Below are 26,073 nucleotides of genomic sequence, written 5' to 3' on the forward strand. Positions count from 1 at the left end.
GGGAAATTTTCAATCGCACCTTTGGAAATATATTTTCAAAATTACCATGACATTTCAAACTTGAACAATAGTTGAACAAACTATTACAGTATCCTTAACTTCCGATTTCAAAACTAGTTATGCATCAATTTGTTGTGAACATGTAATACTATGACAAGGCGATGAAACATTTATTTCAGTCTTGCCGGCCCGCTGAAAGAAACCGAACTAACAATGTGACCTGCAACAAAAATTAGTTTGACATCCCTGTATGTAGAGGAACTACTACAGTCAAATTATTAATATTGTCAGCTTACTGTTGACTTAGCCATGATATGTCATAAAAGTTCAAGGACTGGTGTCACAAAAGATGCATTTCAAACCCAAACTAGAAACTACGGGCTCTATGTACGTAGAGTGCGCAACATGCGCAAGAGTGCATATGGTACGCGTTTGCCTATTTGGCAAACCTGGGCGGTGTAGGTGTAGCGGTGGGGTGTCCTTTGACTCCCACCCGGAGAATATGACATTTTGGTCACTGAAGGCTCTATTTTCAGTGATGTATCTTCATTTTCATGGAAGCACAAGACCCACTGTGGGTTGGCAAACCCGTCTTTGCCAAGCTGGGCTGTGTCAGCCCAGTGGGGGTGCCCTTGGAGATACGCTTGGCGGAGTAACATTATGGTGTCAGTCCATCTAAACTTACACCTGCTTAATACTACGGCCAAGTTGTCACACGGGGATGTAACACAATTTTGGTCAAGCTGATCGATGTACATGCAGGCAGAATAACAGGCCAGGTCCTCGGACGTGTGTGGCGGATGACGGATCTATTTAAACAGTGGGCATCCAAACATCCTAATCATTGTAGAAATCAATTCACTGAATGCATTATTATCATCATTGTTATATTTATTTAAATCCACGTAATGGTCGGCCTGTACAGGGAGGTGAGGGGTGGAAACGAACGATCGTTTGAGGGGATATAAATCAATGAGGTCAGCGGACACATTTTAGTCACCATCGATTTTTCATGCGCTCATTCTCTATTTAATAATGGAATACCGCTAACATTCAATGCTCCAGTCTTGCACTGATAGCTGAGACCTCTTCCGCATATATGACGCCACCATATGAGAGACTATTTGTGCCACTTTTAAAGGAAATGAAAGAACCGATTTAGAGAGGATTGAAGCCGGGTGTGGTGACGCCCCCTCCCGCACAGACATTCCACTTTAAATGTGCTGGCAGTGCACCGTTGGACTAAAGTACCAAAACCGGGTCTGGCCCACATCCTCACAGAGTGGACGGACAGATGCATGAGATCTGTGGACATGTGGGTTGGATCATACTTATTTTATACATTAATATGTGAACAGCAAACATTAAACCCACTGAATCATTGTAGAAAGCAGTTCATTGAACGCATCATCATTATTAGCCCCTTTTTTTTTTTTTTTTTAATTTATAAAATCACCCCATTAGATTAGCATGAAACTATAGGGGACTTGGGGCATATGCACCTACGATCGTGCATGGGTGAGGATGAATTCATGTGGTCCGCGGACATACTGTTTTTAAGTCGCCCGCAGTTATCACGTCTTTCGCCCCAGCGGCCAAGTGACAATGGCACGAATCTCTCCATGCATGAAAGACTGTTTTTGATTGTTGGCGAATAAAGTTGGTTGTGTTTCTGCCAATCGGCGCAGACAGCCCCTTTGGTTAAATACAGTATGTTAAATAACCGTCTGCGACAACCCGGTGTAACCTGCCCCCTCGAAGAGTTACGCCGGATTTGCGCCAGTCAGGGAAATAGAGCCCAACGAGTTTTCCCCAACGTGGGCCAGACGATTAACCAGCACATCTACAAAGAGATCCTATGGAGTTTGCTTTACTCTGTATATGAGGTGAGAGTTGTGGCAGGACAACTGGTGGCAACTTCACCATGACTACTCACAATCCCCTGAGCATTTGACAGTTCCTGGAAAAGGAGAACAACGCCGTTCTAGATCAACCTCCTGCAGAGGATCCCGCAAGAATTCTTCCAGGAGTGCTTGAAGGCACGGCAGAGAAGCCTAGGAAAGCGTGTTAAGACTGCAGGAGGATTACTTCAAATGTAGCTTTTCTGACACACTTCATATTGTATTTTGGCACGTAAGCCGAAAATACTATTCTGGAGTGAGTCCTTTACTGACCAAACTGATGTCTCATGAGGTATGCTGAAATGGATTGAGCCAGTCCAGGCTGTAGATTTCAGTTTGACTTTAGAACTTTATCCATTCATCCATTTTTCATACCGCTTATCCTCACTAGGGTTGTGGGCATGCTGGAGCCTATCCCAGTTAACTTTGGGAGAGAGGCGGAGTACACCCTGAACTCGTTGCCAGCCAATCGCAGGGCAAACAACAATAACAAACAACCACTCGCACTCACATTCGCACCTATGGGCAATTTAGAGTATTCAGTTAACCTACCATGCATGTTTTTGGGATGTAGGAGGAAACCGGAGTACCTGGAGAAAACCCACGCAGGCACAGGGAGAACATGCAAACTCCACACAGGCAAGGCCGGATTTGAACCCAAGTCCTCATAACTGTGAGGCAGATGTGCTAACCAGTTGTGCAATTTAGCATTCAACGTAACATCCAAGTTTCCGTAAACACTAGTGACCACCCATTATTATCATTATACAGTGTATATCTTTTATTATTATTATACAGTGTATATATATATATATTTTTTTTTTTAACTTAACCATCGGAGTCTATTAAGGACTCGAAATTACAATTCTGCAGATGCCTTTTTTTACCCAAAGCACAAGAGCCTTGTCTTGATCAGCTTGTTGTTTGCTAGCTGTGATGATTTCCCCAAGGATGCTCTATTGTGGGTTGAAGGCACCCCGAGGTGTACGTGCAGTTGAAGAAAACAGTCTGCATCAAGTGAAGCCACTGAGGGCTGAAGTGACAAGTGCACTGGGGAAGGCATGCCTCACTAAGAAGCAGTACCATGTAATTTCTCCCTACCAATTAGTGAAGACAAACACTGATAAAAATTACAACTGTATGTTGAAATATAATAATGTGTGATTGGTTGTTTGTCTACACAGTGCCGTGAAATAACTATTGGTCCCCTTCTCAAATTTTTATATTTGTTACAGAGTTTCCCCACTTTTTTTGAGATAATCAAACAAATGTAAATCGATCCATCTATCCATTTTCTGAGCCGCTTATCCTCACAAGGGTTGCGGGCATGCTGGAGCCTATCCCAGCTATCATCGGGCAGGAGGCGGGGTACGCCCTGAACTGGTCTTCAATTAACCTACCACGCAAGTTTTTGGGATGTGGTAGGAGACCGGAGTGCCCAGAGAAAACCCACGCAGGCACGGGGAGAACATGCAAACTCCACACAGGCGGGACCGAGGATTGAACCCCAGTCCTCAAAACTGTAAGGCAGACGCTCTAACCAGTTCCACCGTGCCGCCACAAATGTAAATATCAGACAAATGTAACGCAAGTGAACTTTAAATGCTGTTTTTAAATGGTGATTTCATTTATTAAGGGAAAAAAAATCATTCAAAGGCCCTGTGTGGAAAAGGTAACTACCCCACTTGTTAAATCATGAATTAATTGTGGCTAATGACAATTTTTGGTTAATTTTCACTTATTACACCCAAGCCTGATTACCTCCAGACCTGTTCAATCAAGAAATCACTAAAATAGAATATGTCCCCACAAAATCAAGTCAGACCAAAGATCTATAAAAGCTGCAACAAAAATGACACTATCCAAAAAAAATTCCAGAACAGTCGATAAATAAAGTACATGTAATTGACATCCATCTTCTTTACCGCTTATCCTCACTAGGGTCACAGGCTGCTGGAGCCTATCCCAGCTATTTTCGGGCGGGAGGCGGGGTACACCCTGAACCGGTCGCCAGCTAATCGCAGGTAATTGACATCTATCAGTCTGGAAAGGGTTACAAAAGCCATTTCTAAGCCTTTAGGATTCTAGCGAACCATAGGGAAAGCCATTATCCTTACATGGAGAAAACATGAAACAGTGGTGAACCTTCCCCAGGAGTGGCCAGCCTACAAAAATTACCCCCAGAGAACAGCAATGACTCACCCAAGAGGCCACAAAAAGAACTCAGGGCAACCTCTAAAGAACTGCAGGCCTCCCTTGCCTCAGTTAAGGTCAGTGTTCATGACAACAATAAGGAAGAGACTGAGACCCATGGCAGAGTTCCAAGGCGAAAACCATTACTAACCAAATAGAACAAAGGCTCATCATCCAAAAAAAAAAATCAGAATGATTCCCAAGACTTTTGGGAGAATATTATATGGACTGACAAGATGAAAGTTGATCTTTTTGGAAGCTGTGTGTCTCGTTACTTCTGGCATAAATGTAGCACATTTCAGAAAAAGAACATCATACCAGGTCAAACATGACTGTGGTAAGGTGATGGTCTTGGCCTGCTTAGCTCTGCTGTGATTGATGGAACCATGAATTGTGGTCTTTAACAGAAAACCCTGAAGGAGAATGTTCAGCCATTAGTTAGTTAGTTTGTGACTTCAAGCTGAAGCAAACTTGGGTTCTGCAGCAGGATAACGATCAAAAACACACCAGCAAGGCAACTTCTTAATGACTTAAAAAAACAAAATGAAGGTTTTGGAGTGGCCTGTTCAAAGTCCAGACTTGAATCAGATTGAAATGCAGTGGCATGACCTTAAAAAGGTCGTTTCTGCTCAAAAAACCCACATTTTTGCTAAATTCAAACAATTCTGCAAGGAAGAGTGAGCCAAAATAGCTTCACACAGATCTGAAAGACTCATTGCCAGTTATAGAAAACGCTTGATTTCAGTTGTTGCTGCTAGGGATGGCCCAACCAGTTATTTGATTTAGGCAAACATTACTTTTCCACACAGGGCGAGGTAACTTAGTTTCTTTTGTTAATAAATGAAATCATTTCAAAACAGCATTTTAAGTTCACTTGGGTTATATTTGTATGATATTTACATTTGTTTGATGATCTTAAACATTAAAATTGCAAAACTATGCAAAAATATAAGAATTTGAGAAGGGAGCCAATACTTTTTCAAGGCACTGCATGTGGCCCGTGATAGACTGGTGACCTCTAGGCCAAAGTCAACTGGGATAGGCTCCAGTTACTGTACCTGCAACCCTAATGAGGACAAGCTGTAAAGAGAACAAGATGAATGAATAATTTCTTCTTCTTCTTTCTTCTTCTTCTCATGGAAGTGAAAAAAGGTCTTGCACTACTGGTATAGGGTTAAACGTCTTAGTGAAAAAAACAGTGCCATTTAGTGAAAAAGACACGATCAATACACCAGGGTCCAGTGACTCAAACAGCCTTTGAGCTACCGACTGGGTTTTATTTGAATATCACTGCACAGCAGTAAACTAATTAATCTCACTTTTCAACCATGCCATAACCCTGTCTTTTTCCTGGTTTCTCAAAGGAAAGCAAATACTTTGAGGAAATCCGTTAAAAAATAATGTTCATGTGTCTATGCAGCATGACCCTGAACAGTATAAGTGTTCCAGAAAATGGTGGAAGCTACAAATACTGGTAGCTATATTATGGTTAATGCGCTCAATCTTCAGTGATTTTTGTGTTGGAATTGTATGTTTGTATGTGAATCATAAGTTAAATAGTTGTTTGTGTTTATGTGCCCTGCGATTGGCCGGCAACCAGTTCAGGCTGTACCTCACCCAGAGTCAGCAAGGACAGGCTCCAGCACACCCATGAGCCTAGTGAGAATAAGCCGTACGGAAAATGGATGGATGGATGAATGGGTGACTAAGGGCTTTTGAGTACCTTATGTATGTTAATTCTTATGTTAATAGTTGACTCACTAATTAACTTCTTATACATCCATCCATTTTCTGTACAGCTTATTTGTGATTTTATGAATTAAATCAAATTGGTAGCTCAATACCCAGCCACCGATGGTCCCAAGCCCGATAACAAAAATGGGTGGGTTACGTCAGGATGGGCATCCGGCATAAAAACTGTGCCCAAAAAAAATAATGCGAGTGACTCGCTGTGTTGACACCTGATGGGACAAGCAGATAGTTGCAATAACAAATTAAATTGGTAGTTAAACAAAATCCAATGTTTAATTCAGACAAGATCTATCGAATGTACTCAAATTGGAGAGGCAACACTTCATTCTTTTACACTTGATTTTTGAAGAATATTTAGTAGGATGTTTTGTGCACACCTATTAAACCATTATTTATCTTATGCAATTGAGTATCTTATTTTTTTATGATGTGAGTCTTTGAATAAGTCTTTGAGATAAGTTGGCAGAGAGAAAACCCTATGAGAACCATATTAATGTACAGTATGAGTGGTGTCAATGTTCTGCTCTACCACACATTTGCAGTCAAGTGGCGGCAAGCCGTTCCTCAAAAGTCTCTAAAAAGTTCCCATTCATTTTGCTATCAATGCATGCTCACCATTGTTTTCATCTTGATAGTCTGCAGCAATTAGATTTTTTTTGAACGAAAGGTACTTTACAAATAATAATATTACTTCTGACACATTTTCACATGGAACTGGGATGTTATGCTCAGCCAGGTTCATTACAGTCTGTTCAACTATTTTGGTAGCAGGCCCGTTAAGATTGCTTTTGTTGCTTCATTAGATGGAGCCAATTAAGAGGAAATCTGTTTCATCGTAAGTGACAGCCCCTGCGGGACAGTTGCCTGTCTGTTGAATTGTTTCTAATGACCTAACAATGCGTGTACATGTGCATACTGGGGTTGGGAATCCTGTCTCTTTGGAAATGTGTCAGTTTCTACACCTTAGTAGGCACAAAACAAGTATTTGGGGAGCAGTCATCATATTTTCTGAGAAAAGCTTATTTATGAGGTTAAATATGGGCCGCAGCAAAAGGCATATGCCTGACTGCATTGACAGTGACTGACAAACTGGTGTTTGTATACATCTCCGACCTTTCTAGAAGAAGATACAAGGCATTTTTTTTCTTCCATGCATGACATAGATCTAACCAGCACAAAATAGAAGTGAGAAAAGCAGACAAATACCAAACTAAGACAAAAATTACATTAGGACAACCTGAGTCTGCCTCTGATGATGAAATTAAGCATCAATAATTAATCAAAGCAGTACAAAAGGTCAAAGATACAGCGAGGCCCCCTGCTCAGCTCCCCAGATCTCCTAGGTGCATGAAATAGTGACAACACTGCAGCAGGGTGAGTTTCTGTGTAGCTGCCTTCAACTCACTATGTGAGAGGATGGTATCCAGTCTGGATAGCTAATTTAAACTAATATAACATGTCCAAATAAAACAAAAAAAATAATAATAAAAATAAAACCTGCCGCGTCAGTATTGTGTGTTGCAGAATGATGGTGGAAATTTTTTTTTTCTTTTTTTCTTAATTTAAGTGCCTTGTTAGTACTGTGGGTTGCAGAATGATGGGGAAAAAAAAGAGGATGACTCAGAGGTAGTGGGTGGACTGAGACCAGGTGAGACACTGGTACAGCAGATGGGCAGATTTCTGTGCTGATTCTATCTTGCACATAGAAATCTAAGGTGGCGATCTACAGTATACTCCATCTAATCAAACCCAGAATGGTGACAGGCCATTTTGACGGTTGGCTTCAGAGTTTGGGCCAGGGAGGCAATTAGTAGGGTAAAAATTAAACAAGCAAAGAAACAAGCAGGGTCAGTGGCAGGATAATGAGATTATTATACTCAAACCATTCAGTCTTTTTGGTACTTAACTAATGTCAGCCTGAAAGGCTCAGAGAGATGTTCTGACAAAATTGGAGAAATCAGCCAAGTAGCCATCAAGTCAGATGTTAACACAAAAATGTGTTTCAGCGCATTGGCTTTACGATAATGTCAAACATAGTATTCTATCAATTTGTGGTACGTTTTACACAGATTGAGTTCATGATGAAAATGTGTGTGTATTTAGAGTATTTAAGACCCTTTTGAGGGTCAAACACCCCTACATTTTGTTGACGATGATGGTATGTAATGATAATAATACATCTTATTTTTAATAATAAAACAAAAACAGAATTATACAGAAGAAATAAAACCTGATGATAATGCTATTGATAATGTAGCGGTTCATATACAGTAGCTGACTTAATTTGTGCAGCTCATCCAGGCTTTCATTCTTGGTCCCTTTTAAAAACCCCAAGATACCTGAACTCATCCACTTGGGGCAGCATCTTATCCCCGAGCTGGAGAGGGCACTCCATCCTTTTTCGACTGAGGACCATGGTCTCAGATTTGGAGGTGCTGATTTTCATCCCAGCCGCTTCACACTCTGCCAATATTTTTAGTCGTCATAAGGGGTCTTTGAGCGTCCTTTGTCTGGTCCCTCACCTACCAGGGGCGTGAAGCCCCAGATAATTTAGCTCCTTGGATCATTGGGACACACAAACCCCTCCACCACGAAAAGGTGACCGCTCCAGGAGGATATAAATGTTGTGGCTGTGTGATATTTCAGTTTTTCCTTTTAATAAATCTACAAAAATTTCAACAATTCCATTTTTTTTCCTGGCAATATGGGGTGCTGTGTGGACAATGTGTAAAAAAAAAAACTTTAATGATTTTAGCAAATGGCTGCAATAAAAAAAAATTTAAAAAAAAGTGAAAAATTTAAGGGGGTCCGAATACTTTCCGTACCCACTGTATCTCTTATGTCTGGACGTTTGCTGAAATGAGCAGATTAAGGCGTGTGTCTGTTCAAGCAATAAACTTGGGAACCTCATCCATTCAAGTGAGTACCTCATTGGGTCTGTGCAAATGACATTAGGGGACTGCTAACTAACTCCTACCGCACTGCACACATTCCCCTCCACGTTCACCCAACCCAGGGTGTGGCCCATTGCATGGCTTAAACGGAGGAATGAATCCAAACCAATCTTTTTAAATGAGGGGAACTGTTAGTTGTCTAAGAGCAGAAACTTCAAATTCATGTACACCGATTATCCCAAATGCCTGGCTCAGACTACAAGATTGTAGCCCCATTATTGGCCCAATTTGCTATCGTGGCATATTTTGTCTAACTCCTGGAAGTGTGACATAATCCACGACCAATGATTTGACATTGAAGAAGCCCAACGATGCCCAAATGAAAAGTCTAGCATGTTTGAATTTTTCGAATATCTTCCGTTTAGTGTGACATATCAACCAGAATAATGCGACATACTGTAGGCACCTTGACGACAACCAATAGTGCCTCGCCTTCCTCCATTGCCGTTGTCAATATTTATACACACTCACTATGGCAAAGAGAAACAAAATGATTCACTTTTTTTTCATTGGCAATTAAAATAGAACACATGATAAAAGGATTGTAAATGATTCTGAATTGATAAACACTTCTATAATTCCGTATTAAATACAGTGAACTGGTGGAATGAAAATATGCTCAAATGCTATCATCAGCCCATAGAATTCGCTTTAGCCAGTCAAATGTTTGCACTATCCCTTGCTTAACGTACAAGTTTGAGACACCCCACCACCCTAAAAACACAAGTGAAGCCCAAGAGAGTTCAAGATGTTACAACAAAGTAAAAGAAACCAGGCTACCTTATCCTCCAGGGAGCTGTAAAAGGTTTCAAATGTAAAAGCACTCACATACTGTATATGGAGGATGCTACTAAAGGTTTCTCTTGCTTTCTCTCACTTCAATAATATTTTTTTGACCACCTCAAAAAACATGACTGATATCTCCACCATTCAGTACATTCCAACATAGGAAGTGTGTAACAGAACCTTTCAGAGTGCCCTTCTTTGAAATACTCATTGGTGACAACAACATAGTATGTATTGTGCAATGAAAAGAACAAGAACAAAAACTGAGATAAAACACTGGATATAAATAGTGTTACTCTTCAGGGGAAGAAATATAAAACTGTATATATGGTCAAGGGTAGAAGAGACCGGGAAAGCAGAGAAATAAACCTCAACAAAAGGCTTCTGTCAAAGGTTCAGTCAATGTGACATCATCTTACGACTTCTGTGATTGCATTTACTCCATGACCTAAGTATTTAGTCCAATCCAGCAAGGCCCTTCTGCAGTCCCCAACACAGTGTCATGGTTGTCATGCTGATAGCTCCACAACTGCTAAACAGCTTACAGGAAATGGCTTCAGCTGTGACAAACTGTAGTAGACGAGAGTAGTGATGATGCAGAGATGCAGAGCTCTGTGAATTTGGCTGTCTAAGAAGGCTAAGTGAAGTTCTTGCAAGAGCAGCTGCTGAGGTCCCTGTGTCACATGTTTGAGCCATGTCTGAATGGAAATGAACTATACTTGGTCAGCCATCACAACCAAATTTGAGCAGAGCTTTTGTTGGAGAGTGATGAAGGAGATTGTTCTATTTTAAGGAATGACAAATGTAACATAAGGGACTGCTTTACCAAAGCCAGTGGTATAAAGGCAACAAAATGATCTCTTCCACATTAGACCAATGAAAAAAATGAGAGAAACAGTGCATTATCCAGATGGGGAAAATTTATGAGCATGGTTGTTGAAAAGGGAGTGATTGCTCATCACACTAACCATGAATATCATAGTGACAGAATATCAAATTCGAGAACTACGATCTCCACAAATCAAACTCGCGTCACATATCTCTAAAAATTAGTGGTGTCACAATACAAAAATGTTTACTTTAATACTATACCTGCATAAAGTACCTCGATATAGACCACCCTCGTTTCTTCAATTTCTTGTTCATTACAATGACGAGTACCACTAAAGGCACTTTACCTGAAGAATACAAAAGCTTAATCGCATTATTAAATACAGTTTTTGTTATATTCAAGAAAACCATGGAAAATTGCTAGAGCTAGAAATCAGCTCTTATATTAAACTGTTATGAGCAATTTTCATTGTCATCATTATATTTGTCCAAACAAAGATACCTTTAGATACCTGGCATTATGAATGAACAAGAAACAAGTAGTCTAATATTTTTTCCATGACTATATTAACTATTTCTATATTTATGCATACTTTACTCATACTTTTTTGTCAAGCTTTTAGTATGGAGTATTCTGGTATTTGACTGCATTTGATTTCAATAACAAAAACAATACATTGTACACCCACTCAGTGTGGTGAGGTTATTCATTGCACAGGGAGCCTTGACACTCAAAAATTTTAACTTTTTGCGCCACTTGGACAACAAGTGGTTTCCCCTTTGCATTCGGTGGATTTTTATTTTTCTCGAACTCCACGATTTACGGAGTGGTCTCCGAAGACAAGCTAGGCTTCCCTGCGGCACGCACACGTGCTGAGTCATCTCATGCTATCAATCTCCTGCTGGTAACACTGACTCTTGTGTGCATCGAATGCAGAGTTTCCTTAACGGCACAGGAGAATCCACTGCATAGAACACTTACATAACCTTGTGAGCTGTGGACTCTGAGGTTACATCCCGGTGGCTAACGCATGCGTGCTAACTTGTCCGCAGGAGCTAGTCAGCAGTTTGAAGCCATTTCTGTCTCTCTCAATCGTGCTCACTTGTCAGAAGACTGGCAGTCATTGCCTGATTGTCGGCTTTTTGACTGCGGTCAAGCCAGCCTCCATTCGTAAAGCAGAAGTCAAGCCTAATTTTGTTCATACTAGGCATTACGGTAATAAGTCACCATCTAGCGCCGAAAGCCACCTTCAAAATAAAAGCCTATGTTTTGGCAAATCGTTTTCTGACAGAATAAGTAAGGAAGCAATCGTGTCTTTTAATTACAAAAAAGAAAAGTCTTTGCAAAGAGAGTAAAAGGTACAAGTCTTACGAGTTCTCACCCCTTACTGAAGCCCAGACAAAAATCCCTATTGTTATATCGAAGTGAGAGAGACAGAGAAAGAAAACAAAACAACTATCTTTGTCCAGTTGCACTCAACTTATCTTTACCGAATAGCAGCTAGTAGTCACAACATAGCTAGGGACACTTAGTACGCACAGTATGACCTGGAGAGAGCTAGTAGTCACAACATAACAATAAACCCTGTAAAGGTTGTATAAAACTAATATTTGGTATAAAACATACATTTTCCAACACACCTACCAATAATAGGGACGTCAATGCTTTGGTTATAACGCAACCAGGAATGCAACCAGCAAAGTTAATTTGAATCTTGAGATGCATTAATAAAGAAAGTTTATTTGATATCTGCATCCATGACTGCAAGTATGCCTCTTTTAAAAATATATATAAAAAATAAATGGTAAATGGACTGCATTTATATAGCGCTTTATCTACACGTTCACAGTGCCCAAAGCACTTTACAAAGCCTTTCATTCACACTCACACATTCATACACCAATGGGCGACTGCTGCCATGCAAGGCGCTGCCAGGGCCACTGGGAGCAGGGTTCAGTGTCTTGCCCAAGGACAGTTCGACATGTGGACAGTCGTAGCAGGGATTCGAACCAGTTACCCTTCGGTTACTGGACGACCTATCTACTGAGCCACGGCTGCCCCAAAATGATCCCACTGGTATCGCAAGACCAGTCCAGATTTGTGTGACATTAGTATAATTGTGACATTATACAATGTATAAACACATACACACAGGCAATATAACAATTCTCTAAGGCATATATTTTTCCAAAGAGTTACAGTATATCAACAATGTTCTATCGTGACTACCTTCTACTTTCTTTGCTGCTAAGTGTGTCTCTCATTGCGTGCACCACACTGACCCTCAGACGTCAAGACCTGAACAGCAGGAACAGCGATCCCAAAAAAGGCACACACAAACAGGGGGAGTACAAGCACCTAAAGCCTCACTACATTATTTCTTATTCCTATCTGCCATGACATTGTCGATAAAACAATACCCCAGATGCACTGCAGCACGTGGAGAAACCAATGCTGTTCCTGCCATATACTGACAGAAAATAAAAAATAACTTTATTGAACATGAATTTGATTTGAATTTGAAATGAACAATTTAGCGCTAACGACTAAATCAGTCTGGCATGCATTCCAATCGCTGACCAATTACAAGCGACGATCCCCCCAAGCTGAGAACAATAGCACACTAGTCAACGACTTTAATATTTTTTACTGCAGATTTGAAAAGGACACTTTCACACCCCACACCCACCCAGCCGCACCACCGACCACAATCACACCTCTGACTTCTGCGTTAACCATCCACGAACAGGATGTGAGACGTACCTTAAAACAACAAAAGATTAACAAAGCGGCAGGCCCAGACCATGTGTCCCCATCCTGCCACAAAGTCTGCACGGACCAGCTCGCTCCAGTCACTCAGATCTTCAATATATCTCTGAAACTGTGCGAAGTACCGTCCTGTTTCAAACCCTCCACCATCATTCCAGTCCCCAAGAAACCTACAATCTCTGGTCTAAATGACTACAGGCCTGTCGCCTTGACATCTGTGGTCATTAAGTCCTTTGAACATCTCCTGCTGGACCCCCTGCAGTTTGCCTAGCGAGCGAACAGGTCTGCGGATGATTCAGTAAACATGGGACTGCACTTCATCCTAGAACACCTCGACAGTGCAGCGACCTACGCGAGGATCCTGTTCGTGGACTTCAGCTCAGCGTTCAACACCATCATCCCTGAACTACTTTCCTCCAAGCTTCTCCAACTCATCATCTCTCCTGCTATCTGCCAGTGAATTTACAGCTTCCTGACGGGCAGGACACAGCAGGTGAGGCTGGGGGAGGCCACCTCATCCACACGCAGCATCAGCACCGGGGCGCCCCAAGGTTGTGTCCTCTCTCCGCTGCTCTTCTCTCTCTACACGAACGACTGCACCTCAACACACTTGGCTGTCAAACTCCTGAAGTTTGCAGATGACACCACTGTCAACGGCCTCATCAAGGACAGTGACGAGTCTGCATATCGACAAGAAGTGGAGCGGCTGGAGCTGTGGTGCGGCCGACACAACCTGGAGCTGAACACGCTCAAGACTGTAGAGATGGTCGTGGCCTTCAGGAGGCATTCTTCGCCAGAGCTGCCCCTCACGCTGTCCAACTCCCTTGTGTCAACCGTCGAGACTTTCAAGTTCCTGGGAATTACAGTCTCACAGGACCTGAAGTGGACGATCAACATCAACTCCATCTTTAAAAAGACCCAGTAGAGGATGTACTTCCCGGCTTCTGAGGAAGCACGACCTTCCACAGGAGCAGCTGAGGCAGTTCTCCACAGTGGTCATTGAATCAGTCCTGTGTTCTTCCATCACAGTCTGGTTTGGTACTGCTCCAAAAAAGGACAAACTCCGACTGCAACGGACAATCAAAACTGCTGAAAAGATTGTCGGGACCCCTCTACACACCCTTGAGGACTTGCACGCTGCCAGAACTAAGACAAGAGCGTGCAAAATCCTCTCGGACCCTCCACATCCTGGTCAACAGCTCCTTCCATCAGGTAGGCGTTACCCAGCAATGCAAACTAGAACTAGCAGACATTCCAACAGCTTCTTCCCTCTTGCAAATTCCCTGTGCGGTTTTTTTTTTTTATATACTTGGCAAATAAAGATGATTCTGATTCTTTTTCTTTTTCACTTTAAAAATATAAATTTGTATTTATCGATGTTATTTTTTTACGGTTTTCAAATTTATTTTTTATTGAATCTATTCAGTTGTTATCTAGAGATTTAAATAGATGTGTTATTTGTTTTATTGAAGTTAATTTTTCAGGATTTTCTAATATAATTTTTCTTTATTTTATTCAATTGTAATAAATTCCTATCAGCCAAAACTCTAGGCTGCGATATCAGTAACGGACATGCTCTCGCCCGATGGCACCGTGACCCCCAAACTCCAGACAGAGCTGCATCGCTGTCTCCGCTCCCCAACAGACGCAGACGACCACCGGGATGCCAGCTTTAACTTCGCACACGGACGCTAAATGAATTACAAGCCAGTCCCAAGTAGCATCAAAGCTGAGACACAGACATCTGTTTTCTCACCCGGATACTAAATTAATTAACTTCCACCCCCAGCCAGCCTGATGTGTCTCACCAAGAAAGACTTCTCTTTCCTGCGGTGTTCAGTGACATGTGGTCCTCCTGGCTGGGATAATGGATGGAGCATAGCAACACCCACAGGTAGTTGAAAGCTACTGCAACCCCGAAACTCACAAGCTTCACTGGACTTCAATGTTATATACTATTGTCAGAACTTTACATGAACACCACCAGTGTTACCATCGGAACAGCGCCACAGTGTTTGTATTTCTGCAAACTTGAATGTCTGATGTCAAATCTTTTTGCCAACTGAACCGGATGAAATGTTTTACCCCACACAGCACAAATGCCATATTGCAAATATTAGTGTTCTCAACAACCACATACGATTGAAACATTTGTTACAGGGATTGAAGAGGATGTGTGCGTGACAATTCAAAGTTGGAAAATGGTCTCGTTATCCAAAAATTCATATATTTTATTCCACTGGGTTTAAACCACAAAATAATCCTAAAATGGAAAAGTAAAATTCAGAGGTGGTCCAGCTTCCCTTTTGGTCCCAGAGGAGGGGAGAAAGGGCGGGGGACCATCCCCATGGCAGCTGGCCATTGTTGTGGGCTCTTTGTTTGACCAACTTGCTGAAGACTGGCCCGGCCAGGACACCCCACCTCGCACCACGAGGTGACGAGGACACATCGGACCATTCCCCGCCGCAGGGCATCCTGCCAGTGCTCCAAGATACCCTTTTTTGGGTGCCTGTGCAAACTCCGTGAGGACAGAAGCGCGCAGCACACATCTGCTCCGAACATCTCGCAAGCAGCGACATACGGGCTATACATATTTTCCTGCTCTTTTTTCCCCCTTCCTCCTTTCCGCCAAATCCACCTGTTCCCCCGTGCGGACCGGACCGGACAAACATTCGGAAGCTCGACTAGCCTGGCTAAATTGTGTTCCACACACGTAAATCCAACTTGCGGTCTACTGAAAGTACAGATTAGTGCATATTTGGGTTTAAATTAACGAGAACAGGAACCGCAAATTATATGCATTGTCATCCCATGCTCACTCCCAACCTCACATCACAAGTCAGTCTCCTTTGCCAATGTTCGTCTGTCCTTTGTTTTGCTTTCCTGCATTGTTTCCCTGTAGATTCCCATGTTAGATCTCATAAAATTTCCTATAAAAATTCACTACCTGTATCATTTGTGTGTGTTTGGTTTCGATGATTACAAAAAAAAAGTTTCTTTTTTTTTATTATTTTATTTTTTTTTAAATGTTTAGAGAGCTTTTATCTAATTCATGTAGCAATTACAAGACTGATAAGGTTTCTCGTCACTTTCCCTAAATGTTATACATATAAAAAGTGACGTGGTTCCCCTTTATGAGACAAATTAGTTTGATTTTAACTTTAAAGCGTAAATCGGACTAACCTACTAACTAACCAACCAACTTGACCTTCCTTTGTATCCTTTTCCAAATAAATTTTTTTTTTTTAATTTAACCCTCATATACGCTACATCCTGCTAATAGTGACCCATTAGAGAGGGTTTTCAGTGTAGAGGGTCGCATTGTAACAAATTGGTCCTCTCCCTTTGGTCAAAATTAACCTTTTGGAATTATGGAAAAAAAGTTAAACCTTGGTTTTAAAGAGTCACAAAAACACACTTTTAATCTCCCAAATACATGATGGAACACGTTATAGTGCGATGAAACCAAGATTTAACATCCATCCATCCATTTTCTGAGCAGCTTCTCCTCACTAGAGTCGCGGGCGTGCTGGAGCCTATCCCAGCTATCATCGGGCGGGGTACACCCTGAACTGGTTGCCAGCCAATCGCAGGGCACATAGAAACAAACAACCATTCACACTCACAGTCATGCCTGCGGGCAATTTAGAGTCTCCAATTAATGCATGACATTTGGGCCATAATTCCAAAAGGTATGTTTGGCACAAACACAACATTGCTCATCACAAAAACAACACCATACCGACAATGAATCATGGCAGTGGCAGCACCATGCTTGGGGGGTGTTTTCCTTCTGTTGTAAGTGGTGCCTTAGTCAAGGTGGGGGAAATTATGAACAGTTCCAGACACAGTTCAGTGCTAGCACAAAATTGTCAAAAAAAAAAAACCCTACTAGAAGATCTGAAATTTGCAGTACAGTATTTGAGGTTATTAGGTAGCAGTGGTGGCAGGTGTGTGCTGACTCCCATTTAATGAGTTTGAATGTGAATGAGTCATTCTGAACAACAGATAATTATCTCAGTTTATATTTGCTTCCCCTCTCAAAGATTTTTTTTTTCCCCAATTGAATTCTACACATTATAGGTTACATTAACGGAGGGAAAGTTTTGAAATGATTTATGTTGTTCTCGTTTTTTTAACAGGTGTGTAGACTTTTTCTATCCACTGTATATAACTTGCAGCCAAAGTACATCCTGCTCCAAGTCCTTGTGTTCTGTCCCAGTTTCTTTGGCTATTTATCACTGTCACAACTGTTTTTTTATTCATTTTTATTTCCCCATAGAGCTTTATATGAATGGACTTTTCCTGAATGCTGTCATCTTACTTGCAGCAAGTCACCCACAACATACTGGCCAACTTCTTGGTTTTGTGAGAGCTAAATATTAGAAAATGTGTCTAGGTCAGTTTGTGTTATTTGTGCACTGTGTGATGGTTGACAAGCAACCAGGAATAGAAGTCCTGAAATGACTTCTCAGAGATCAGATGTGCACCCTCACACAGATGACGGACAGGCATGGTAACATTAGAAGAACTTACCATATAAAACTTCACATGCATATATGTGGTGACAGTGAACATGACAACAAACCTCTCTGGCCTTTAGCTTCATAGGTCAGGATGATCAGCTAACTGCGGCAGAGCATTGAGCCAATTTGAGCATATGACAGCGTAGCCAGTCAACTATTAGGAACTTCAAAGCTGTAAATCCTTATGTTGTACTCAAATTATTCTCTTCACATTGCTTACTTTACATTCCTAAAAAGGACCTACGAGGTAACATTATATTAAGTATCGTACAGTTAACTACCAAACTGTAAAAGAATATCCTTACCTTTAAAGAGTCAAAACATGCAATCACTCTCCCATTTTCCACCTGGCAGCTTTTAGATGGGTGGGCGAATTTGCACTCTTCATCACTGCGTGAGCAAGTCCCCCTCTGAAACTGCCGACACACTTCCAGGGTCAGCCATTTTGTGTCACGTATGGAGGCAATATTCAGAGCCATGTCTGTGCCGCTGGCTCAGTTGGAGCAAAGCTGCTCAGTTTTTGGAGGTGGCCTGTCCTCTGAAGAGCAGTTACAGTGGAATCCAGGGGAAAAAAGAAAATAAGCGATGGAAGTTGCAGCTAAAAATTATCTTTTGCTCAGTGGATCTGATTGGTCTTTGTAGACAGTGAAGTGAAGTTCATGGAGTGGCAAAGTGTGTGTGAGCAGAGCATGTGACTGCACTCCTGTTGTGGTATTTGTCAATTAAATGGTGAATTATTCATCATTCAGCAATATTCAAGGGAAACCTCAGGCAAAGAAGACAAAGCATGTTCTGAGATGAGTTCAACTTGTTTTCCCAATGTCTCCAAAATGTCCAAAAATATATGAATCAATGTCGGGGAACAGGAACACGTTTATAGGGTTAAAACAACCGTTGTGTCTGAGTGTCCTATTGCGATGCAGGTGGACTCAGGAACGCTTCAAAACTATCCAGGGATCATCAAGCAGTGATGCTGTTTCACAAGGAACTTTCAATCAGCAATCTGGAGTGGAGAGGAGAGCAAGATAAACAGAATGATCAGTGCGACCATGGAGATTCTTTTATTTTGATCTCATGTGGCTAGTTAAAATACACAGCAGTCAATCAATAATGCAATTGTTATTCAACATACAAAGTATGGAATGGTAAGAACTATAGTAATGTGAGGCGAGAGACAAGACAAGAGCCTCTGGGTCTGACTCCCCCAGTAGAACCACGTTGGCATGATGGTGTACTCAAAAGAAAACCACCCAGCACACCATTATTGTGGGCAGCTGTCCAGAAGCCAGAGAGTGACTGAGACAGATGCATATGCCAGTGCTAGACATGACTATGACACAGCCCAGTGTCCTGCAATATTCACAAACTTTATTTTTTTACAACAGTGTATTTGACTGTGGCATCCTATTTCGGCTGTTTTAATTCCGATGACAATAGTCTTTCAGTCCAAAACCGAAAATGAACTTTTTTGCCATTTTCTTTGGGTGGCCAAAACTTTGTGCATCACTACTATCCACTGTGTGAGATAAATGCCTCTCAACACTGTGCAATAATGGTATACATTAGAGGTGCAACAATTAATCGATTATTTTACAATTAGTTGATCATCAAATCAATCAAAAACTATTTTAATTATCGATTAATCGTTTAGAGCCATTGTTTAACTTAAAATTGTCCAAATCCTCTGTTTTGACCCTCTAAATATTCTCTGATTTCTGTAGTGCTCCTTGAAAGCTGATTTATTATCTCTGTGTTTAATCAAAATGAGACATTTGCAAACATTTGCTTTGAAAAACAATTAATCATTTTTGCCTATTTTATGACGTTGCAGACCAAACCAGTAGCTGCATCATAATCACTTTATGGAGAGGGGGGGGGGGGGGTGGGGGGAGTTTAATCTGACGAAACTAATCATTATTTGCAGCCATAGTATGAATAACCTGTAATGGCCATTTAGTGAAACCTGAAGTAGCCTCAGAAGTGCATATGAAATGAGTAGCCCTTCACATTAATCAGCACCCAAGAAGTAGCTCTCAGTTTTTAAAAGGTTGGTGAGTACAACATGATTCCCTCTCTTGTGATACTGCTTAGTTGTTGTTTGTTTTTGTTTAATCATTAAATAATAAATAACAATATTTAGTTAATAATAGGCAGCACGGTGGACGACTGGTTAGAGCGTCAGCCTCACAGTTCTGAGGTGCGGGGTTCAAGCCCCGGCCCCGCCTGTGTGGAGTTTGCATGTTCTCCCCGTGCCTGCGTGGGTTTTCTCCGGGCACTCCGGTTTCCTCCCACATCCCAAAAACATGCATTAATTGGAGACTCTAAATTGGCCGTAGTCATGACTGTGAGTGCGAATGGTTGTTTGTTTGTATGTGCCCTGCGATTGGCTGGCAACCAGTTCAGGGTGTACCCCGCCTCCTGCCCGATGACAGCTGGGAAAGGCTCCAGCACATCCGCGACCCTAGTGAGGAGAAGCGGCTCAGAAAATGGATGGATGGATACTTAATAAACAGCAACCGGGGATAAATGATTTTGCAATAAACTACATTGCAAAATAAATGTTTATCCGATTGATTAATCGATAGAATAATCGAGAATAGGCAATTTTAAGAATATTCAGTAGCTGCAGTCCTGTTACACACATTACATACTGTAATTATGTACAATCATCATTAAGCATATTAATATCCATACTATACCAGTGCTGGGTTCATTTTCTACATGAACGCGTTCAAAATTCAGTTAATCGTTCCAAAAATGAACAAGTTAAATTCATAGTTCATAATTCCAAGATTTTGAAATAAGTTTACCGTACCAAAAACGAAATTGAGTTCCATTTGGTACGTTCTGCATAGGACTATATGCCCTGAAAGGACTGCAGTTTTTCGCGTTTGTAATTTAATTTCCATTGATGCTTTGTGTGTGTGTGTGTGTGTGTGTGTGCATGGCTGTTGTGTATTCACCCCCTTAAAATCGTAACTGTATCCAGCGTCAAAGTGCAGCTTACAGATGCGGTAAAGCGTAAAATCACTAGCACGAGTGGAGGATTTGAGATACGAAAATTTGAAAAATCATTGGATTCCTTTAGATCTCTGATGTGGATAAAATTCCGTCTTACCTTTGAATACAACTACCTGGGAAAACTGTTGAAAGACAGTTTACTGTCTGCAAGCTTTGCTGGAAACATGTCCCGTATTTTAAAGGAGAAACAAGCAATATGACCAAGCTTCCCCTATGTTTATTTCCTGATATAGCGGTTTTTGGACATACGACAGTATGAGCGACTTGAAAATGGAAAACCAGCGAAACAAGTGTCTATTGTGAATGCTTTTGAACACACCTACCGTGCCACTTAAATTAAACAAGAAAATAACCCATGAAGTGGGATCATTTATTGTTAAACATTTGCAGCCCTTCTCTGTGGGATAATGTGTGTGTGGTTTGTTCACTCAATGAAAACGCACAACCCACATTAGTTGGATTAAGATTGATTGGTCATGCCTGTAGAGTGAGGTGCAGGCATGACCAATCGACCCACGCTTAAATCCAACACAACCAACAGGTAGTGTTTTTGTTTTAGGTCTTAATTTGTTACAAATATTTTATACTACTGCAATGTAACCTATACAAATACAGGTAGTGAAGGAGTATGAGGCAATTTACCTTTTGAAAGAGTTGTCTAGATAATTGTTTACTTGAAAAAGTTATATTCAGTACACTACAAAATGCAGTTTGACAAACAAAACCTATTTATTTTTCCATCTATATCAATCAATCTACAGTGTCGTGAAAAAGTATTGGCCCCTTCAAAAATTCATAGATTTTTGCATTGTTTCCCCACTTTGTTTCAGATCATCTCATCAAACACAGGTAAACATCAGACCAATGTAAACCAAGTGAACGTAAAAGGCTGTTTCTAAATTGTGATATAAGAATTTGAGAAGGGGGGCAATACTTTTTCACAGCACTGTATCCATCTTGTCTGGTTAATGTTGAGTTCTTCAATTGGTTGCGTATGAATTTCTTCTGTACAAACAAACTGTGTTGTATCTGGATAACACAGGTGTTGCTCTTCAAGTAAATTCCTCCTAAAATAGCCCACCAACACTAAGATGCTCCAACCCTATGAATTGAGGCCATTGTCCAATAGAACTTGTCCCAGTTGTCTCATCATGACTAACGAAACGAGAAGTTTTTCGGCCAGATTGTTGCGAAGAGCAGCTTCCCTCTCCAAGGCCGGATTTAATTTCACAACTCCCCACGGAGGGAGGCAATTGCTGTAGAGGAGACAGTCAGGTGAAAATCATGCCAGAGCTGACCTTTAACAATTAAACCCTTATTATTTTTAGAAGTCATAAGAAGTTTGTAGTGAAGCTACCCTACTTTGTATGAAGGTGAAATGGTGCCATTTTTTCCCTCTCTCTCATAGTGATAATTTGGTCTTCCTCAACTAATTACGTGTGGCCTGGGAACACATCACTCACATAGTTTTAGTTTTTGGGGAGGAACACATGAGGGTCATAAAAATTGTCATTCTAGATGTAAAACTTGACAACAATGATTGCTTTAGACTACTCCAGCATAGGTAATGCATGCAGCTTTGGTTTGGTCATATTCAGGTCCTCAGACAGCATAAACTTGTTTTGGCTTAGCCTATCTTACCTCTTGCTGGTGTCTGGCTTTGTTTACACTGAGTTTAGCCAGTGGTCTTCAGGAAAAGCCAACAATAAAGGAAGTAAAGGACAGACGGTCCAACACTCCATGTTTTGATCTGAGATTAACACACTCACACTGAATGTATCCATCCATCCATTTTCTGAGCCGCTTCTCCTCACTAGGGTCGCAGGTGTGCTGGAGCCTATCCCAGCTATCTTCGGCAGGAGGCGGGGTACACCCTGAACTGGTTGCCAGCCAATCGCAGGGCACATACAAACAAACAAACATTCACACTCACATTCACACCGACGGGCAATTTAGAGTTGTCAATCAACCTACCATGCATGTTTTTGGGATGTGGGAGGAAACCGGAGTGCCCGGAGAAAACTTACGCAGGCACAGGGAGAACATGCAAACTCCACACAGGCGGGGCCGGGGATTGAACCCCAGTCCTCAGAACTGTGAGGCAGACGCTCTAACCAGTCGCGTACCGTGCCACCACAGTGAATGCAATGATGTTAAATATCATTTCTAACAGATTCAATATGCACTCAAATCCAGTGGATGTTGCCAATAATCCTGGACATTGGACATTATTTCACCTGTGTAGGACTACATTTCTAAATTTAGTGTTAGTGTGCATCGCTGTGTCACCAGTAAAGGGGAAATAAGGTGTGACCTGTGAAGCAGGACATGTAGGAATGCACCACAGTACGATACCTTATGGATTACTGACGCTTACTAAGGCCAGCTGGCAAGGGCATTATCTTACTAGCCTGCTTAATTGTATGAGAGTCAGCGGAACTGGGGTGTCTCGAGTGAAAGTCATTGGCTTGACCTCTGAATACCTCATATGTAACCCATTCATCTAGTATACAGTATGTGCGCTCGATGACTGTGTGTTGCAGTTAATCTTTGCTACTTTTGCTCATTGTTAGCATTATGACTAGTTTATTAGCCAAGTGTGGCCTGTAGAAATGCGTACACTACGTAGAAACACACATTGTGACATAAGTAGTCATGGCCATCCATCCGTGTGGCTGCATTTCCACTTATTTCCAATTTATGTTCGAAAACCACTGCTGTGGAGTCATTTGCATGGCCAAGAGGTAAAAGTGGTCAACGTTATTCAAGGCTGGACCACATTTTCAAGAAAAACAAAGAAATTGTGTGCAAGATTTTTTTTTATTTTTTATTTATTTATTTTTTTTAAATACCCTTTGTTTCTAGTAAGCCAAACCTAACTTTCAAGCTGACGTCAGTGGTGTGTTCAGTTGCAACATGTTCCTTTTGACCCTTCCTCCTCTCAGAGAGAAACAGAACAGGTCTATACTGTGCAGTTCCATGTGGCTTTAATACAGTGCTTATGAAATTGTATTTGCTAAAAGCCTACGCTTCTGCGGTTGACTATCAAGTACCATAAGGACGAGTGAGTGTGACTTCACAAAGACTAAGCTAACGTTCAGAAGAAGCATTTTACAGAGTCAGCAGATTGGTGTGCTGCACATCATAATAGCCTTAGCTCGTGACCCAAATGGCCTTGTTCATGATATGAGCCAGGCCTTCCTCCTTTGTTCGATGAAATGACCTACCACATTTCATCATGCTTACATTTTAAACACCAAAATAGGCTGCATTTGGTGTATGTACCTGTTCATGGGGTGTAGATCTTTAGACAAGTTCACACTAAGGGTGGGCGCTATACACGTATATATTGCTAGGCTACATAACGTTTTTGTTGCCTGCTTGCGAGCCGTATCGTATTAAAAGTACGGGAACATACCTCAAGCAAGCCTTAAAACTAACGTCCTCTCCTAAGCACCGGTGACAACCAACACACCTTTTGCCCCATTTTGTTTTTACAAACACGTGGTGCAATCCATCATTCTTGTCATCGCCATGGTAACGAGTGTATCCAGTCGCGTTTGTGTTGACACGATGAAGCCCAGTGATCAGAAAAATGCGGTGGTATCGGAATACAAGATTTTATTGTAGTAGTCTGGTATAGTGCAATCGTGAAAGAGCAAATTTATTACATTACATGTATTACGTGTTGTCTGTTTCACACCGCCGACATGTTTTTTTTTGTTTTGTTTTTTAATTTATTGGCCGTCAGATATTTACAGGACTATGCCAAAAGACACGCGGACAAGGCTAAAAATAAACTAGCTTTTGGATTCAAATATATTGTGCACGATGGCGACGCGGAGTCAATGTCTTTTGCTCAATGATCGGCTCGGCGAATGACGACATTAAAGCCGATCAGCATAAAATGCTAATTATCGGCCGATACAGATAAGGCCAATAAAATCGGTGTAAAGTCTATATTGCCTTCGATATAATCACAAATGTTGCTTTAACGATGTGCACTTTTACTATTATCGAGTATTCATAATCTGTCTAAAAGAAAACAACCGAGCCATCCATCCACAACTTCCGGTACAGAAAAGATGAGAAAATCTGCAAAACACATTCAGAAAACCATCACTGAGTCATTTAGCAAACACATACTATATGACAAAAACACGTAAAGTTTGGCAAGACCTAAAGAATGCCATCAACTACATTTCTTTCGGCAGTTTTCTGGCCAAATTTGTACAATACAGTGTGTGCTATAGTGACAAACTTGTCTATTTGGTTTAAAATATTTAATTAGGGTTACATTTTGATGTCATCTTATTTTTTGGACACATGTTTACAGTTATTTAAACAAAAGATTTAACTCAGATACAATTACGCAAACCTGATTTGGCATAGTCTCCTGTATACAGCCTGGACATAAATATTGCCATACAGTATTCTTGTGGAGTGTCCTGGATAAATGTCCAGGGAAGGAAGTAGAAAGTTACACCATTTTTCTTATTGTAAAAGATTTATAAATAAATAAAGTTATTTGCCAGATTTCACCCCCATATCGCCCACCCCGAGTTCACACTGCAGGGCATGATGCCCAATTCGGATTTATTGTTAAACACTATCTTTTTATGTAATCACATTACAATAACAAATGCGACTTCTACGGAGGACGGAATGCGCACAAAACAGGACGTCACATTGAGCTTGCGTGCACACACGAGGCGCCATGTTTACGGAAGTCAATACGGCCCCTTATGTAGGTCTCGTCATGACGCATTTGTGGCAATTTCAAGGTTTTTGTGCAACCGCAGCCAACATTTTCTTATTTTTATCAGTTCTAAAGCATCTTCGTTTCGCCACTGACTATCTTATGCTCCTTCGTCCACCATTGCTTTTGTGGCATGTCTGTAGTTACACAATTCATTCATCTTCCGTTCCACTTATCCTCACTAGGGTCGCAGGCGTGCTGGAGCCTATCCCAGCTATCGCCGGGCGAGAAACGGGGTACACCCTGAACTGGTCGCCAGCCAATCGCAGGGCACATTTAAACAAACAACCATTCGCACTCACATTCATACCTACGGGCAATTTAGAGTCTTCAATTAACCTACCCCGCATGTTTTTGGGATGTGGGAGGAAAAACCGTAGTACCCGGAGAAAATGCACGCAGGCATGGGGAGAACATGCAAACTCCACACAGGGGGGGCTGGAATTTGAACCCCGGTCTCCAGAACTGTGAGGGAGATGTGCTAACCAGTCGATCACCGTGGCACCATTGTTACACATGCACACTGTGCCGCCGTAGTTACACATAGACAGCCATCCCATCCATTTTCTGTACTGCTTTA

General features: G+C 41.4%; 1 protein-coding gene across 12 annotated transcripts in view; it reads right to left on the reverse strand.

The window, feature by feature from the left end:
- Positions 1–26,073, reverse strand: part of mbnl2 (muscleblind-like splicing regulator 2) — a 77,634-nt gene that overhangs the window by 43,033 nt on the left and 8,528 nt on the right. For all 12 annotated transcript variants that reach the window (XM_061798703.1, XM_061798780.1, XM_061798770.1 and 9 more), the window contains exon 2: positions 18,019–18,716. In XM_061798703.1, the coding sequence (XP_061654687.1) occupies positions 18,019–18,192 (174 nt within the window). In that variant the 5' untranslated portion in view covers positions 18,193–18,716. The remainder of the gene's footprint in view (positions 1–18,018; positions 18,717–26,073) is intronic.

Source organism: Phyllopteryx taeniolatus, chromosome 1, assembly GCF_024500385.1.
Source record: "Phyllopteryx taeniolatus isolate TA_2022b chromosome 1, UOR_Ptae_1.2, whole genome shotgun sequence".
In the NCBI taxonomy this organism is placed as follows: Eukaryota; Metazoa; Chordata; class Actinopteri; order Syngnathiformes; family Syngnathidae; genus Phyllopteryx; species Phyllopteryx taeniolatus.